The sequence below is a fragment of the Anser anser genome (genome assembly GCF_964211835.1).
Source record: "Anser anser genome assembly, chromosome: 3".
In the NCBI taxonomy this organism is placed as follows: Eukaryota; Metazoa; Chordata; class Aves; order Anseriformes; family Anatidae; genus Anser; species Anser anser.
In genome coordinates this window covers 36,451,763-36,469,992 of record NC_139722.1, presented here as the reverse complement: position 1 = coordinate 36,469,992, position 18,230 = coordinate 36,451,763, and the positions used below count along the sequence as shown (strand labels likewise).

Genomic DNA, 18,230 nt, shown 5'->3' with positions numbered 1-18,230 from the left:
AATTACAGAATTATTTTGCTGCCACTTAGTTCTTGTTCCTCTAAATCTGGAGTCATAAAAGTGAAAGCTGTGGAAATCAGCTAGTAAGGTATCAGTAGAACCTAATGTTCCAGAATCCGAAAGAAAACAATCAGGTCCCACGTGTCCAGACAATCTGGAGAAAAATACTCCGAAGGGTGTGAGCAAGCATTTAAATGCATGCTTATGAGACAACCTCCCTCCCTCCCCTCAACTTAGGCCTTTGTAAAGCATTATATCAAGACATCTTTTCCCCAGTGACTTACACGAAGTTAAACACTGAATACAAAAGCTAACAGATTTTTTTCAAATGTTTTAATTCTCATCTAAAGTCAAGTAAACATTAATTCAGTAATTAACATGCAGAAATCAAGGAAAGCTTCCCTAGTACCAACCTTCCACTTTTCACAGTACTGTTCAAAGGGTATGATTCTTGATTCACAAAATTTAGCACAGAGAACCACTCCAATAATAAAGCCAGGACCTCCATATGCAGAACTCACAAAAGAAAAGGCAAGAACTACTCTTGGATGTGCCTGATCAAGAACAGAACCTGACAAACTCCATCTTTTAAAGGCATCCAAGGAGATCATGGCAGCTGTCGTGAAAATGAAGCCCATAACCCCAATTTGAAGCTATTAAATATTATCTTACTGTCTTTCAATTAGTTAAAATTCACTCTTGCACCAGAAAAGCAACTCACAGTTGCAGTGACAGTCACTCAGTGACAGTAGTCTGATCAAGCTGCTAATAACCATGTGCAAAAACCAGTCCAGCTATATTCAGTATACTTCAGTGCTTAGTATTAATACCTCCAAAATTCAAAGTGATTTCTGACCATTGTGAATCCTGACACAGATTTTGAAATTTGAAAGCATACTGGATTTGCAACGCAGTAATATTTTTAACAAAACTTATTTTATTCATATTTTTCTTTAGTACAGTACTGATGCTTCCACCGTGCCATTTATCAACCAGAGGAACAGCTCAAGAACTGGGTGACATTTACCTACCAGATTTGTAACTGATTGTTCATATAAACAGTGCTTATTTCCTTAGTTATGGTCAAACCTGGACACGAGGTATTTATTTAGTGGCAAATGACAGAACAGCACAAAACCCTGCGTTTACATCATAGGAGATACTTTAAGGCAGTTGCAGGTTTTACACGTCCACCAACTGGTGTTTTAGGAAGTGTTTTTTTTCTTAATTTACTTTCAGGGGGATGAGAAGCTTGAAGAGTCTTGTACAAGTTTGTTATCCAAACGCTGTAGTGCGTTGTTAGTAACAAAGACCATAATCACCAACTAGGAATTTTCATTGTTCCATCCAAGTGGCATACAGATTTACATTTTTGTACATACATTTTTACATTTACATTTTAAAATGTGAACTTATGCTGAGTGTCCTTTTAAAAAAGCTAGCAGCACAAAATATTCTTTTGAACAGACCAGATATCCGTTGTGTCCTGAACATCAGTACATCACTTTGTTGTCCATGATTTTTGACTCCCAGGTTTTGCAAACGCTGATACATCAAGACTTTTACCACTGTTGCATTGTTCATATAAAGTCTGAAAGTTAATGAAAACACAGGTATTCAGGTAAGCATAGCTATTTCACAAATGGACAAACTAAATCTTTTTAACAAATATCACTTGAAGTAACTTACCGCACTTGAAATATTATGAACTCTGTACTAGAACTTGTTAGAAATCAGCCAACAAAGATACACTTAAGATAAACAGCTTCATCATACCAGTTGTAATGCAATGTAGTGCCTAAAACACATGCTGACTTAGCAGCATAAGCAAAGGTACAGAGCTTCTGAGATGTATAGAAAATAAAGATTTTAAATAAAGTTTACTCCATTAACTGTCTCTGATGTAGAAACAGCAGCATGGAAGAAGAGGTATTTGCATAGTTGGTGTGAGCAAGCAGGTTTTATATCAGGAAATCAAGAAAACTAGTGGCCACAAACATAGCCACAACACAATAGTGTTAGAAGGATAATCTGTTTACACCCATGAAAAACTCAGGTCTGACTAGCAGTGATCAGATCCATGAATGGAAGAACCATCTATAGTTACAAAAGACCAAACTTCTATAAGGCATATGGGATATTTTTGTATATGAAATTCTTTTAGGATCAGTTATGGCTGCTGCAGAGAAGCTTGATAGTAAGTGACTGAAGTGCTGTCAGCGAAAAAACACATGGTGCTAGAAATAGAAATACCCAAGGACTTGAAATAACACTCCTCATTCCTGTCCTTACTTCTTGCCTGTCTTTCAAAGATCAAAAGTTTGTGGACATCTTTGACAAAGGAACAGGGAATTTAGGTAGGACAAGTGAAAGATTCTACACCCCTACTACCTGCATAAAGGAAGATTAAATGTAAACCATCTAGAATTACCCAAGTGATCTTCCAGAGGAAAAAGGATCCTTGCTTCAGTTTTTCTAATTAAGACAGTTTTCCTTAAATACAAGAAGTATTTACACTTTAGATTCATTTTACACATGCTGCACTTTCTTTATGAATACTGGACTTGCTTTCCTATCCATGAAAGCAGCTTTGCATTCCATCTCAACTTAGAATAAGTTTGACCAACACCACCTCTTCTGATCCCAAGTCCAGGGGCTGAAATCATAATACCTCAACAGAGAGGCTAATTTATGCATAGAGATGTAACAACAGTTCAACTCCCAGCAATCACGCTGGGGTCCAAAAGCTTGCACACCAGACAGATCAATTTAAGTCATTTCTCCACAATGTGACTCTCAAGTTCATAGAACTACTGCAGTTTCTGACTTTGCTAGCTTAAAGGCAAAGCAGCACAGTAAGAACTGTTTTGGAGAGGGCCAGAGTGGTGGATGCTAGAAATGGAGATGTACAGATATACTGGAAGATAAAGGGAAGGAGAGTTAACAGCCAAGACTGCCATCACCTTTTCAACCAACCCCTTCTAATCAGGAAGAGAAGGAGAGATCCTGCACACTTGCAAACAAGAGTACTACTCTGTGCTGTTTTTATAGCAGTGGTTAAAGGTCCAGCATATTTATCCCTTCTGCTGTCACTACCAAACATTTCACTTTTTTGCATCAACATGTATGACCATACAAAATAGAAAAGCAAATTTACTCACCCTAGCAGCTCTGGAAATAGAGTTCGGAGAATTTAAGCCAACAAGTTGGCCAAGGATACGCTTTACTTCTTCTGTTCCTTTCGCACTTGGAACACCTACAGTTAATTGGAAGTTATGTTAAAAGTTGTATACAGTTACATAAAATTACCAGCAAAATTTCTAAGAAGCATGCAGGTCAGTTTTGAAATTAACAGTTTAAAGATGAAAATGTTTAAATGTAATTTAAACCAAGTCTTTTCTACATTATACATGGGTACTAAAATATATTGCAATTCCAGCAAATGGAAGGTAAATATATAAGAAAGTATTATTTTCTTAAACAATGTTATTTCATAAAAAATAAAGATGTACCTGTTTGATTGTGGGTTTGAATTTGGACATAGGGATGTGTCAGCAACTCTGAAACTGATATTCTTTGTTTAGGATTTCTTATTAAACAGCACTGCAAATGAAAGAAGAGGAAGAACTTGGTTTCGTCTACCAACAGCTTTTTAAAATTGTGGATAATTAAAGACAGTGAATGTATATCAGAACTTCTTACTACCAAACCACTGATTTGGAAAGACTAATAACCTTAAGTACTGTAACTGATGACCCCAATTGCCTTCATTAGCAATTATATTCACAGAGTAAAGTTTAGAATCCTGTTTTACTTTAGCAAAAATGTTTTAAGAGGTAAAGATCAGAACCTACAATATTTTTCTTCTGAAAAGTCAGAGGATGAATGTTTCTGGATTTCAGTTTGCTCCCTCCTGAGCAACACAATCAAGGCTCTTGAGTAGAGGGGAAAAAAAGGCCAAGTTTCAAAGGCAGGTAAACATGCAGGGTGAGGGAAGGGGATTGAGAGTACAAACACTACTTTATTACTTGGGGTGGTTCAGCCAAAGGAGTTAAGCCAGACTGCTTTCAGTGTTCACTTATTTGCTACTGAGCTGAAAATAGACATTTACTACAGAAACCACGAGGTAGCTCTAGTTTTCGTAAGTCTTTTGTAACAAGGCCTGTTACTACAATCAGCCGTGAACATTTATTTGCAAGACAAGTTCCTCAAGCACAACTCATTTATTCAATTTAAGAAAATATCCTTTAAGTAAAGTTGCCATTTTATGAATCAAAATTAATCTTCAGGGACAATTACCTTTAGCACATCTTGAAGATCTTTCTCAGCAATATCTGGGAATTCTATTTCATAATGAGGATCAACAATAGCATACAGTTTTTTACGTGTATTCGTTATATGTTGAAATGGAGTCTTTCCATATGTCATACAATACAAAATGCATCCCAATGACCACACGTCACTTTTTGGACTTATCTAATAAAAAAGCAAAACAAAATTTCTTCCTCACTTATGGAACAGTCATTCCATCATGCAACTATTCAGTCATTTTACTTAACAGCATAGCTCTTTTACACTGAATAATAAATCTTAGCAACTACCACACAATTGCCAGCAGTACACCACTAATACCGTGCTGTAACATGGCTTCTTTCAGTTATATTCAATTTAAAAAGCTATATTTCAACTTACTTCAACTTAAAACAAAAGCCCTTAAGCTGATTATCAGGATTCTATTTGGATTTACCCACAAAGCCAGAATCAAAGTATACGGAATTCATTCAATTCACAAACTAGTAAGACATCATAGGTATGCATGTCCTGTTCTTCTAGGCTTAAGGGATTCAGTCCATATTTCAACCACCACACCCGGGCTGTTCTTTACAGGAGGATTTCCACTACTCTTACTAAAACTGAAGCACTCCTAAGAGAAGAACATAAGGTTGGGGGGGGTAGGTAGAAGAGAAGGGATGTGGGGAAGAAGATAGCCTGATTTAGCAGCACAAAGGTTGGATTTTTGCTTAAATGAGCTGAGCTCCAGAACAACCCTGAACTTCACGTACAAATTTCTAAAAATTTACAGGTAGAAGTTTTAAAAGGCAAAGAGTATCAACCTTAATAAAACAAGTTGTTTCATGAACTTTCATTTATAAAACATTGTTTTATATGAAAGATGAGATTGTGTTTCACTACATATTTCTATTCAACTGTACTACATAAGAATACTTGCTCTCTTGCTCTAGCTGTTTAAAAGTCACAACCTGAGATTGTATGTATGCATGTACATGATTGTTCTTATTTTTTTTATGTTTCCACAAAATCCATGTACTCTTTAATTGAAATTTGACTGTCAGTGTGGAATTGCTTTCCTCAAGTATTCTAAGCATTCACATTCCATTGCCCTGAAGTTAAATATGACGTACTAAAATACACAGTACTCTAGTACAGACAAGTCAACCGGATATACAGAACTGAACAATAGGTCCCCCAAAATACTAGACTGTCATCTTTTAAAATGCCTCATTAGGCATCACTCATTTCCTGCAAAACTGCCTCTCACTCACAGGTATTACCACATCTTGAATCCTGTATCACTGTCATAACTTCTTGTTTAAGCAAACATACTAAGGGTGCTTTATAGCACAAAAGTTTCCTTGCTTTCATGAAGAGATTTCAAAGAGTTATTTATGGAGAATGCTAAAACGCAGCTGTGGAGAAGCTAGCAATAGCATATTGAGCTCCACCAACTTTTGGCTATTTTCAGAATAAAGCCAAAACTGAAGGCTATGAGCAGCACAAAAGGCAGTGTGACTGAGGAATGATAGTCTCAATTGACCTTGTAGGACACCTTGCCAGAAACATCTCCCTAAAAGCTTTAGCCTGGAGTTATTTGAGGAAATAATTTGTCAGAGGTATAAAACATGTTTCAAACACGTTTATAACACCTGCTGCATCAAGACAGCTAAATATCAATATTCAGATAAAATGCTAAAATCTTTAACTACGTACTGCACTGCTTGTCCTTTCAGGAACACCAGTGCTCACGTTAGCCTTCTGACACAGCAGGATATGGAATAGCTGAGGTTTCTAATTTAGCACACACAGGAGCAAAAGTAGAGACATCTCCACAGGCAGATTGCAATAAAGGAAGCTGTGTTAGAGACAAGCGGTTCTCTAACAGGATTTTTTTAGGCTGCAAAGCAGGAGAGGGAAAGAAGCCTCAGGCATTTTTATCGGTGTTCTTTCAAGGTTAGGTACAAAGAATCATTCCAAAACAAATCAATAAAAGCACTGAGCACATCACTAAGGGCAAGATAAAGTATATGGAAACCTAGGTGCAAAAAAAATCCACAGCCAAAAATATGAAGAATTGACAGAATAAATTAGAATAGCCATTTTAAAAAAGCTTTTCCACTTTAAATGGCTTTAGTAACTGTCAGAAAACAAAGCCATCAATAAATTGAACTCAGACCTCAGAACACAGAGCAACATACTCCACAAAGTTTGATTCAGATCCATTATTACCACTGAATGGCATTCACATCAATAACATAGGAAGACTGGGTGGTCCTATGTGGAGCCAGGAGTTGGACTCAATGGTCTTTGTGGGTGCCTTCCAATTCAGGATATTCTGTGAATCTATGCAGTCTATCTGTCCTGTTTTCAGTTTCACTCAATTCAGCACTTTTCTAAACATTATCTGTAAAATGCTTCTAGGTAGTTGAGAATAAATACCTAGCCTTCAACCTCTGCCCACCATCATGCTGATGAAACAGGTTTCTTTGTGCTCTAGTTTCAGCAGAAAATTTTGAAAAAAGTCTTAAGACATATGCCTGAATTACTTCTTAACATAAGGATAGCAAGAGGAAAAAAGACCATATGTTACCTTAGACTGAGATTTCCCATTTTCTCCATAGGAAGACGACATATCTTGTATTGCTTCAGGTGGCATGTAATTCATCGTTCCAACCTAGTCAAAGTGGAAAAATATTCCTTATTTTAAATGAAGCATGCACTTAATTTTCTTACTTGATAAGAAGTTAGATTTTGGTCTTAAAGTACTGAAAAGCATCCTGAAAGTTTGTCTGTGAAGGCCATTGCTACTCTGTTCAGCTAAAACACTGAAAACCTCATATATTCACTGAAGTTAGTAAAGTATTAATTGAAGCTGCTATATTAACATAATCAACAAGTACTATAGCACTTTACAGAGAGATGCACATCAATTTTCCATAAGTATTTTACCTGAGAGTCTTTAACGATGCTCGTCACATCTGGCTGCATTTGGTTTGCAATGCCAAAGTCAATCAGTTTTAACATTCCATCAACTATCAGAAAGTTTGCTGGTTTCAGATCACTGTGAATAATACCTGTAAAGCAGAGTTTAAAGTCAATCCAAGTTGCTCCTAGTATGGTTTTTATTAATTACCCACACCCTTGTGCACAGAGAATAACCTCTACCTGGCTAAAACTGAATTGTTCTTTGCAGATTTCATTTAATAACAAGTTTGGGTATTTTTTATCAATGGTTAGACTTGCATAAGTTCATAGTTTAAAGTATTACTTATCCAAGTCTGCGGTAATCCTGAAATAACTCCATGAAACTCAAGTTGCACAGTTTCTCTCAGTTAGGGATAGGCCCTCTAGCTGTATGCTGTTTGCGCATAGCCACACATGTAGATGTGGAAGACAGTGTTTTAGCTTCAGATTCTTGAAACTTTTTTTTTTGCTGTGACATGGACAGTAGCTGTCTTGCAACCTTCATTTCTCCCACTAAGAAATGGAAATAGTACACTGTACTTGTTTTAAAGTAATAGCTTGAATCCAGATGTAAAATACATACAAAAGTCGGGAAAGTAGACTGAAAAAATCTAAAGAAACGGCCAAAAAGTAGTGAAAGCAGAAATCCAAGAAGCCAAGACCAAAACCAGGAACAGAACCAAAACTGATGAAAAAGAATATGATGCAGGCTGTAGGACTGAAACCTATCTACACACAAAAAAGTAGATGGGAAAAAAAGATTTCTTTGTAGTTGTGTTGTTGCTCATTAGGCACACTGACATACTGAACTGTTGTGGATCAGTTCAAAGGCCTGTCTACTTCATTTTTTTCTTAAATAATTAGTTAAGCAGGCACTTGAAGGAAAATAATGAGAAAAGGAGATTGCTTAAGTCTGATGTTCTCTGCTTCCTTGATCTCAAAGGTACCATTCATTGAGGATTATCTATGACACATCTCTCACAAACCCTGATGACATCATAAATTTTGATCATTCTCATCCATAAAGTCAACTTACCCCTCTTTATATTTTGTGAAGTCTCCACTATGTTACACAAACAGAATACAGATGCATACACTTCAGTTACGTGGTTAAGGATGAAAGGAAGCATCAAGACATACACAAGAGATGAAAAAGCTGAGACACATAGGAAGTGAAAAATAAGAGGTGAAAAAGCTGAAACATGTTTAAGTAAAGATGACAAATCTGTGCAGAAGCTGTCATTAGTGTCAAAGCTTCTTTGGAGAGGATAAGTAGTCTGAATTTCAGTTTAATGAAGAAAAACAGTGTCAGGAGCATACAATGTAGTGCAATATAGAATAGGCAATTTTCTGGCTGTTGCAAGGAAATAGAAAGTTTTTAGTAACCTTTTTAGTAACAGCAATACTCAAAGATCCCTTTGATTTACCTAAAGTGAATCTACCCTGATATTGAGACATTCATCTTTTGTTTCATTATCACAATACAGTAAATACCATCTTCAAAGATCACTAGGCTTACACCAAAACTGAGAGCAGTATCACCTCCAAAATTCAAACACGTTATCTCTGCCATATAACCTATAAAAATACCTAGAATTATTTAAGAGTACCGTGTTCATGAATTGTGTGAACAGCTTCCAACATATTTTTCCAATAGCTCTTCCTTTCCAATGGATCAATGTTTTTTTTCTTTTTCAGCCAGCTATTGAGATCAATATTTCCACACTCCATTACCATGTAGATATGGTGATCAGTAATCTCACTAAAACAAAATAAATGTTAAAATTCAAGGCAGCTTTTTTATATCAAGCAGTATTGATTTAAAAAAATGTGAATTTACTCACTAGCTGTAAAGACGAATTATCTTATCACTATGCTGCTGTAGTTTACTCAAATGAGCAATTTCATTCTTATAGCTGTCAATAGTCTGTTGATCAGCTTCTTCTAGATTCACATATTTGACCGCATACAGCTGCTTCTTCTCATTCAGTACTTGAAACACCTGCAAAACAGTTAAATCAGTGTTAGGATTGAATGAAGTTACTTTATGGTCCTTCATTTCAACATAGCCAGAGTTCCAAAGGAAAAGAAAAGCACATCTTTTCAAAAGGAAGAAGCAACACAGCAAACTTGAAAAGAAATTCCTACCTGTTTACTGAAATTGAGGCTTTTGAAATCAGCCATAACTTTTCTTCATGATGATTTGAAGTAAGAAGCCATCAGTTACAACAGAAAACCACCAAACCATCTTGGTACCACACTATTTTAGTAGGTATATTTGATTACAAATCTAAAGTGTACCTAGGATAAAGGATGCGGAATAACACCTCTCAGTGATAAGGGTTTAACCTGCCACTGCACATTCATTTCAACACACCAAGATGATTTGGAGGTTAGACCACATAGCACACAAGAAGAGGCTGAGAGCATTGGTCCATGCAGTCTTAAAGGGAATCTCACTGCTGTCTTCAGCTACTTAAAAGGAAGGTAAGAGAAAGACTCCTCTTGAACAATCCAAGTACGGGAGGCAATAAGCACTGCTAACTTCAGTGAAAATTCCAATTAGATACCAGGAGACCTTTTCACCATACTTTTCAACATACATGTAACTACTAGTGCATAAGTGAGTGACTAGGTCTAAAAGGATAATACATCTTACCTTACTTGAGCCTCCACTACCTATTTGCTTTAATATCGTATAAACTCTTCCTTTGATGGCAATGCATTCATGTGCAGGTATAGAAGCTGAAACCTGTGCACATACAGAAAAGTTAAAAAGAAAGTAATTATTGGTGCAGCAGAACTTGGTAGAGCTCTACTTTTATCGAGTTACTATTATTTAAGTTGTCTTGGTCTTCTTGATCAATGCAAGGTGTACAAAAGCCAAACCTTAAATATATTTGTCTATTAAGAGCTGAAGATCACCACAGCAAAAATATTTGTATAATGGTCACCACAAGGTTATAAAGAAGCATGATTTCACAAGCTTGCCTATCAACATACTGAGTATAGGCCTTGAAAAGACCTTACAAAACTTTTTAGACTGCAGAACGTAATACTAAGATGACTGTACTCCTGAAAACAGATGCAATTATCCATGCTCAAGAGTAATTCTAACAAAATTTACTATTTAAGCCCACCACACTTGCAGAAGTATTGCCTTTTATTTTGTTTCACATTTTCATTTTAGACCACTCACCTAACTGGGATTACCAGATATATTAAGAAACACACCTGCAGGAAAAACACATGCTATACCCATGCACTACAGTAATTTCCAGGGAAGTGGAACTTAAACTCTGTCTCTTAAGCACTCACATGATCCAAATTAGGAAACACCTGTTTGCCCAGTACTAGAATAAAACATGGTTATGATCACCACAGGAAGTCACAGTGGTAATGTTGATACTGTGTGTGCTTTTATTGAGCACAGTAAGACTCTTAAGACTGAAGACACTTACTGTACCAGGACAGATAGGAAAACCTGAGGCCAGAGTTCCTATTCCCAAGAGCAGCCTAACCAGGCTACGCAGTCTGGAATGACACCGTACCTCCCTCTTCGTGCACAAGAGAGACTGGCCTGAAAGCAACTGAGAGACTTGCAGGGACAGAGCTAGCCTGATTATGGCCCACAGTTAGGGTCCAGGCTGACATCTTCTCTAGATACAACTTATTCATTCTAGATTGAGAGGTCAGTGGCTGAAATGTACACAACAACTGCACTGAAGATCCAGAACCAAGTACTTTACCCAAGGTTGGAGACTGTCCTCAGTGTCCTGCAGTTTTCATTCCCCTTTTGGACACAAACATCCTGCCTTCCTTTATAAATTCACAAGGACAGAAAGTGATCGCAATCTAGATCTGATCACAATCTAGATCACCCAGAGCACTGGTGGTCGAGGCCATTTCTGGGAAATGGGTTCAAAATCCCTGCAGGTAAGAAGGGCTTACAACCTACTCTCACTGGATGGACTGTAAATACTCAATTATTTCGAACAGAAAAAATAGCCATTTTTCCCACATAGATCCATCATTTTTATGCCAGCTATAGGAGGCATCTGTTTTACCCCTGCTGTAGCTACACCAAGCTGTAAAAACAGCCACAAAATTAAATATTAATCCTCTGGTAGGAAGTTTAAGCCTAGTCCCCAGTTCTGCCTACCAATTCTGCCTACAACTGGGAAGATTCCTATCAGGACATGCAACCCATCTAAGGTACTCCATTTTGATACTATTTCAGGCCAGTATAAATGCAGAGTTTGAAATCCAGCACAACGAAAAATAATGTAGTTCTTCACTGTCTCTCCTCCCACAAACATCTATGGTTTCTAACACATGCTACTTTTGGGGTACTCCACTCTAGTGGGCAGTACCACTATAAGAGCACAGCAGAACAAAACTAGTGATTCTAGCTCTTACCCTGTCATGAAGTCAGATCTGCAATATAAGATTTGTATTTGAGATAAGTACTTCAGGATTTTGACACAAGTGAATTGATTTTTCAAGAGCTGACTTATTTTACTGCAATTCAGACATATATGAAGACACTCATTTGCAGAATAAGCTAGAGACACTACTTTCCAATACTCATCTGCAAATATGAGTATCGATTTTAAATGTAAAAAATATATATAGACACATTTACCCTAAAAGAAGCTTCCAATAAAAATATATGCTGAACAATGGCAGAATAGTTTAGGTGCATAAGACAGCCTAAAATTGTTACCTGCAAACCCATCTGATTTTGAAATGTAGTTGCTGGAGTATGTGGTAGGAAATATGGGAGCTGGCTGTAGGGAGTAGAAATTTGGTATCCTGGTGAAAAGTTGTTCTTTACAACTGGCGTTCTGAAACTGAAAAGAAATCATTGTAAAAAAGTACAACTACATGCAGTTATTCTTAAGTGAAATTATCTAACACTAAGCTGAAATCTTCATTGCTTCTTGAAAGTTAAACCCAATCTACCAGCAAATTCCCAAGCCTCTGCTATATTTGCCAATTAGCATTAAGACCTCTTCAACTTTTACTTAGAAGTCCTTATAACTATAACAGGGAATATAGGTGGCTCTCCCTATAAGCTTGACAATGAAAGCACCATACAACTGGAAGGACTGCCCATAGAACAGGATAAGCCACAATTAGCATTCTTTAGCTTACTGTTCTTTGTTCAAAACATTTTTGGATGAAACTTTAAGCCAAAGTGAGCATATTGAGACAAAACTTCAACAGTCATGAGAATTTGAGAGGTTTATCTGTGCTGTCCTATAAGCATAAAGTAGAACTTATATTTGAGAAAACTAAAGATTGCAAGAAAACCTTGACACCTTTTGATTTGTTCCCTTAGTGTGTCTACCAAATATTTAGTTATATTACAAGATATACTTTTCCCCATTGTTTCACTCATTAAAGGCACAGGATGAGTCATGCCTCACAAATAAGTATTTAAAGAAAAACATTGTACAGATGGTGGCAGGTCTGTTTGAACCTTGAATGCAAAGCCATTAATTTCTCAAACACTTGGGAGGTTTTTACAATATTAATTTAGGAATTCAGCAATGTGAATTAGTTTATCTGAAGTAACCTAAGCCAAAACACCACTCCAGTATTTACAGACTCAAAATTGACACAACCAAAATTGACACAAGTTCGGATCAGAACTGGAAAAGAACTTGATGTACCTAGCAGTTATTACATAGGGAATAAAATGACAAGTTTCATTTTTCAGTACTTCATTACAGCTAAAGCACAGCTCTTACTGAAAACAAAAGTACTCAATTCCACATACTTGCTATCGTCTATACACACTGTGTATAATGAGTTTGATTTCCAAAAGTTTCCACATTATCCAAGTGTGAAAGAACAAACAATCTGAGGATTACTTTTTACCAAGCTACATCATGAGATGATGTGCTTCGCTTGCTACAAACATTCCAGCTTGACATCAAGAGTTGGAAGCAGCCACGAATCTGTTTGCTATCTGAATGGGAAACTTCAAGAAACTGTTAAAAAAACTGCTGAAGTAGTTCCAGAGGTAAAACTACTGGCTACAGCTACGAAGCTCCAAGTAGCAACTTACCACTCCATATAATCATATGTGGTGCTTGGTGTTCCACAAACATACAATGGATTGTTTTTCTTAGAAACAGCATCTGGTGGCGACAGTCTTCTTGAAATGGGATGACCAGATTGTTCAAGACTTGACTGTTTTCCCTAAAAAAATAAAGCAAGATATTCCACACAAGGAGCCACAATGAAAAAGATTTTTTCCCCATATGTGAAGTCTGCTGCAACTAGAAAACCACTACATATTCTTGTTACTTTACCTCTCTATAACAGTTTTTCTGCATCACTTCTTGACTTGGCCATTTGTTTCTGGAGTTAACACAGTTTAGTTTTATCTGATCCAACTGCTTTCTGTAGCTTTCAGCAGAACTGGATTCTTGCTGTTGACTCTCTATGCTCATTGGCTCTGGTTTCTTCAATTCTTGATTCTGGACTTTACTTTCTGAATAAATCAGATAATTAAAAAGACAATATTCAGTACTTGAAATTATTTCTGGCAGATTTATCTCAGTTTCTGGAGAAGTTTCACTTCATTTTTCTACATCAAAATAAATGAGTACCACTGACTTACCAGAAGCTGATACCTTCCACAGCAATGGTTACTTAAGGTATTAGTGCAGCCTTCAGGGTTTATAAATTCAACTCAATGTAGTAACATGGTAACTTTAAAATCTTAGGTACTACTACAACAGTAACACAGATAGAACTGTTTTCATCACCAATACACAGAGGAAGACCATATATATCAGTTGCACTACAACATCCTGGGACATCCTGAGCAGGTTTATAAAGTATTTAAGATAAGCTTGTTGCAAATACTTCAAATTAGAAGTTTGTTGCCTGTGACAACAGGCAATCTATAAGCCAGTGTAATTACTGAAGCCAAAGGCACAAAGGGACAAGGCACGCTCAGTTTCAGATCCTTTTGCAGAGATAACAGGACACTGAACTGCAGCAAAGCAGGCTGCAAATAGCACAACTTAAGAGTTTTCTTCACCTGCTTGTGCAACTGAATTTAAAAAAAAACACTGCAGGTGATAGAAAGCAGTTCTTAACATGGGATACAAGCTGAATGTAGTTGAACTACTGCAAGACTGAGCTACAAAAAGCAGCATCTCATCTGGAAGCCTAAGTGAAACACAAACAGGCAAAGTATGACCTGAAACCTAAACTGTTCTCATGCAAATCAGCAGGAAGTTGAAAAGCATCATTTTTCAAATTGAATCTTCTTTCCTACAACAGGTCCTACACCTACCCCTTAAACCCTTCCAAGATCTGACATTTTCACCTACCTCCTTCAAAGTCATTATTAGTATCCTTCCAAGTTTTACAAGTCCTAAAATACTTGCTGTATTTTAGGTGGGGAAAACGCTATTACAATTAAAGAAATGCCCCAAAGTAACAAATTTAACACTTAGAGGTCAATATGTATAGGGCATTTAAGTTGACCAAATACAATAGAAATACAAATACAACCTAACAGGTGAAATCAAAAGGAAGGCAAAAGGAGCCTGACCAAAGCATAAGTAATTCAGCCAGAACAATCTTGATAGAGAAATTGTCTTATGTATAAAGAACAGCAGATAAAAACACCTGGAGTTTCACATACTAATTGGTAAACAGGATAGAAAGCAGAAAGTGCTGAAAGCAACAGATGACACGGACATTCTACATTCACAGGGAATGGTGGAGGGTGCTCTGGACTCCCCCCTGCCCCCCCCCCTACTAAATGACTGACACCGTCTCTTTTAAGCTTACTTCAGACAAAACAGTTTCAACAAACTTCAGCAAAAGAAATTAGAGCTATATCATCTCGAGGGTAAGCTACGAGCACATACTAAGAAAGTCACAGGAGAAGCAAGAAGTGAACTACTATAATTTGAGTGTCCCAAAAAATCTAAACAGATCACGCTCAAAGAACATTAATCCTTAGTTTGAATTGCTCTCAGCCAACATACAATTTTCCTGTATAAGCAATCATTAACCGATATGCTGGCAAGCCTTCTTCTACACTCAGGTAGGCAAGTCTTAATTCGAAACTTTGCATTGGTGAAATTTCAGTACCAATTTATATTACATATATCATAAGGGCTAAGGACATCGTGAATTAGCACTAACCACCAGCATTTTACTTCAGACCCAGCCCTCCACACACAGGATGGCTACATTTGACTTTTGAAGTTATTGCAAGTTTTTTTTTTTTTAATTACTTCCACAGGCACCCAAAAGCCAAATTTTAATTAAATGATTAAATGCTCCTGAATTCCAGGCTGAACATTTTTCACTTCTGAAGAATATTTTCTTTATCAATGCATTTTTAAAATACAGAACAGTGAATTTTCAATACTTATTCTATTTCAAAACATTATACATTAATAGTTACCTTCTCTTTTTATCACAGGATTTGTATCCATTTTGTTTCTGAGAGTTACAGTTGAATTGGTAACAATTTCTAAGCTGTTCTCATCCAACATCTGCAACTGTACAGAATTTCTCTTGTAAGGACTTAGAAAGGAAGCACCTTGAAGACAGTCACAGTATCCCAAGCATAGTGCCCAAACAACATTCTTATAATTAATGACTAGCATACCACAGAACAAATACATTTCAGAAAACAGTGCATGGTACACAGATAATTATTACTGACCCTATTTTAAAATCCATTAATACACTGGATTTCCATCACAGGTTTTATTAGAAAACATTTAGGTCTTTGTTCTCTTAAGTTTCCTTTCTGAAGGGACAGGACATGAAAATGCAAGGCAGAGCTCAAAATTAGTCTTTATTAAAAGCCGTGATTTACAGACCACTTAATGGACTTCATGGAATGAACTTCATGAAAATAGAATACTTCTGATGACAAAACTCATGACTAAAGCTGACAAGTCCTCTAGTAGAAAGGCAGTCTTATTCCTTTCTTTATAAATTATCTGACAGGTTTTTAACCCCCCCCCCATTATTTTTCCCATCAGATTTATTGTGCAGAGAAAGCTTTTTTAATGCCTGATTATGCATAATAATTTTCCAATCTGAAAGCCACAATGATTCTGTTCACAACGGACTGATTAACAGAGCAATTTTATCTTATTACTTTAATAAACAGACAAAAGCATTATTGTTGTCCCTTCTAATATCATAGGACATCCATGTAGGTTTCCTTATATCTAATTCAAGGAATACTTCAGTTACCTTTAAGTCTCCGAAGTCATATGAATCACCCCCACTAGATTTTGATTCAGACAGTGGAAAAGGTGGAATCAGGGCTGTACATCTGGAGCTGGATAATTGCCTATTGAAATAACATTGTTAGTTACATTACAGGTCAACATATAATGATTGCCTTTAAGCCACATAAAAAATGCAGTTGTGGGAAGACTTAGGGCTACAAGTTAAAAACACATAGGATTAGCAGTTCTACTCTGATAGGGAAGTGACAAACAAGCCAAAAAGTCTGTAACAATGCTACTATTATCCCATGAAGTCACATTTTTGTTGTCATCCACTGAAAACAGTAATAAGCAGCAGCTAGGATTCTAAATCCTAACAGTTCATTTCAAATTAAGTTTTGAAATATTTACAGAACAATATCATGTGAAGTATCTTACCCACTGCTTTCACAGTTTCAGAATAATGTGCTTTAATTTACTTTTGAGAGGTTGAACAAGCAGTTTACTCTTTGGTTACATATTTCTCTCAACATAAGTTCCACTTCTATGTGAATTTAATCACACTAAGAGGATGTTAGCGTAACAGACTTGATTAGAGGGGGAAAAGCAATTTCTCCCCTTTTACTTTTCAGAGAGCATGTAGCAAAGTGCTGTTTAAGTTGGTAGATCCTTCCACTGCTGAACAGCTATTCACATTAAAATCAGCATAACTACCTTTCTTTAATCTCCATTGCTATGAAAGACTGTTTCCAACATTGGTTATAAATGAGGATTTACAAATATTTCAGAAGCTAAGAATGTCTTCTATTTAAGGAACTGAATACACAATTGTAACGTTATTTTCAAGAAAAAATATTTTTGCCTTAGTCTCCACCTTTTTGAGGCTATTCATTTGCTAGAACAAAGTTGATCTCTCTATATTCTTACACAGATAATCTCAGTAGTAAGGTAGGAAGGTTAATGCAATACCTCTTGCAGTTATGACCACTTGTCAGTCATCCTTAGACTAATTTTAACATTAACACCTGATATTTACATTGTCCAATAAAAACCATTCTACTGAAAAGAAGAATTAAAACCTGCTGTGCTGCAGTAAAACCCAACAATCATACCTCTTCATAACGCTAGCTGTAAGTGGGACATCTGTCTTCTTCACAGCATCATCAGTATCAGTTACTAGTTTAACAGGAACCCTCCCAAAAGGGCAGGCCTAAGAGGAAATTGGAAGTTATCAGATGTGTAAAGAACGAAAAGCTTAAGATTTAAGCAAATTGTTGCATGTTCTACCTGGTTAGATTTGTTCAGCGGTCTTAATGGATTGTGGAAGTTAACTGTACCATCAAGTTCTTGTGATTTCTCTTCCCTGAAGGCAACAAAAAAATAACAGTAGTATGTGTGGTTTTCTTTTTTAAATGACATTTGAAGAAATTAAAGAAATCAAGCCATTACCCAAGCAGAGTTCTAGTAACACTAGAAGAATTTTCAGCAGAATCATTTCTTCTTATAATTCTGTGATTTCCAGGTATGCTCTGAAGTCCAAACTCCTGTAAACTTGATACTGTAGGTAAATTAGTTAGATTTATTCAGATAGTACTTGAGATTACATTTATTTTTTTTAAAGCATTCTTTCATAGTAACTGAAATTTAGAAATACATACATTTGCAGTAACCACAGTAACCTAGTATCAATATGACATCACTTTTACTGAATATATTTTATAGAAATTCATAAAATATATT

The 18,230-nt window shown here is 36.3% G+C and overlaps 1 protein-coding gene across 1 annotated transcript in view; it reads right to left on the bottom strand.

Annotated features, from left to right (window-relative positions):
* Positions 1-917: 917 nt before the first annotated feature.
* Positions 918-18,230, bottom strand: part of TTK (TTK protein kinase) — a 30,208-nt gene continuing 12,895 nt past the window's right edge. The window contains exons 7-23 of the mRNA XM_083831365.1: positions 17,940-18,048; positions 17,778-17,853; positions 17,603-17,700; positions 16,513-16,612; positions 15,707-15,803; positions 13,584-13,765; positions 13,337-13,470; positions 11,987-12,113; positions 9,920-10,012; positions 9,105-9,262; positions 8,871-9,022; positions 7,246-7,370; positions 6,887-6,970; positions 4,300-4,476; positions 3,513-3,603; positions 3,162-3,256; positions 918-1,591 (exon numbers count right to left, since the gene is read on the bottom strand). Coding sequence (XP_083687491.1) covers positions 1,502-1,591; positions 3,162-3,256; positions 3,513-3,603; positions 4,300-4,476; positions 6,887-6,970; positions 7,246-7,370; positions 8,871-9,022; positions 9,105-9,262; positions 9,920-10,012; positions 11,987-12,113; positions 13,337-13,470; positions 13,584-13,765; positions 15,707-15,803; positions 16,513-16,612; positions 17,603-17,700; positions 17,778-17,853; positions 17,940-18,048 — 1,988 coding nt within the window. The 3' untranslated portion in view covers positions 918-1,501. The remainder of the gene's footprint in view (positions 1,592-3,161; positions 3,257-3,512; positions 3,604-4,299; positions 4,477-6,886; positions 6,971-7,245; positions 7,371-8,870; positions 9,023-9,104; positions 9,263-9,919; positions 10,013-11,986; positions 12,114-13,336; positions 13,471-13,583; positions 13,766-15,706; positions 15,804-16,512; positions 16,613-17,602; positions 17,701-17,777; positions 17,854-17,939; positions 18,049-18,230) is intronic.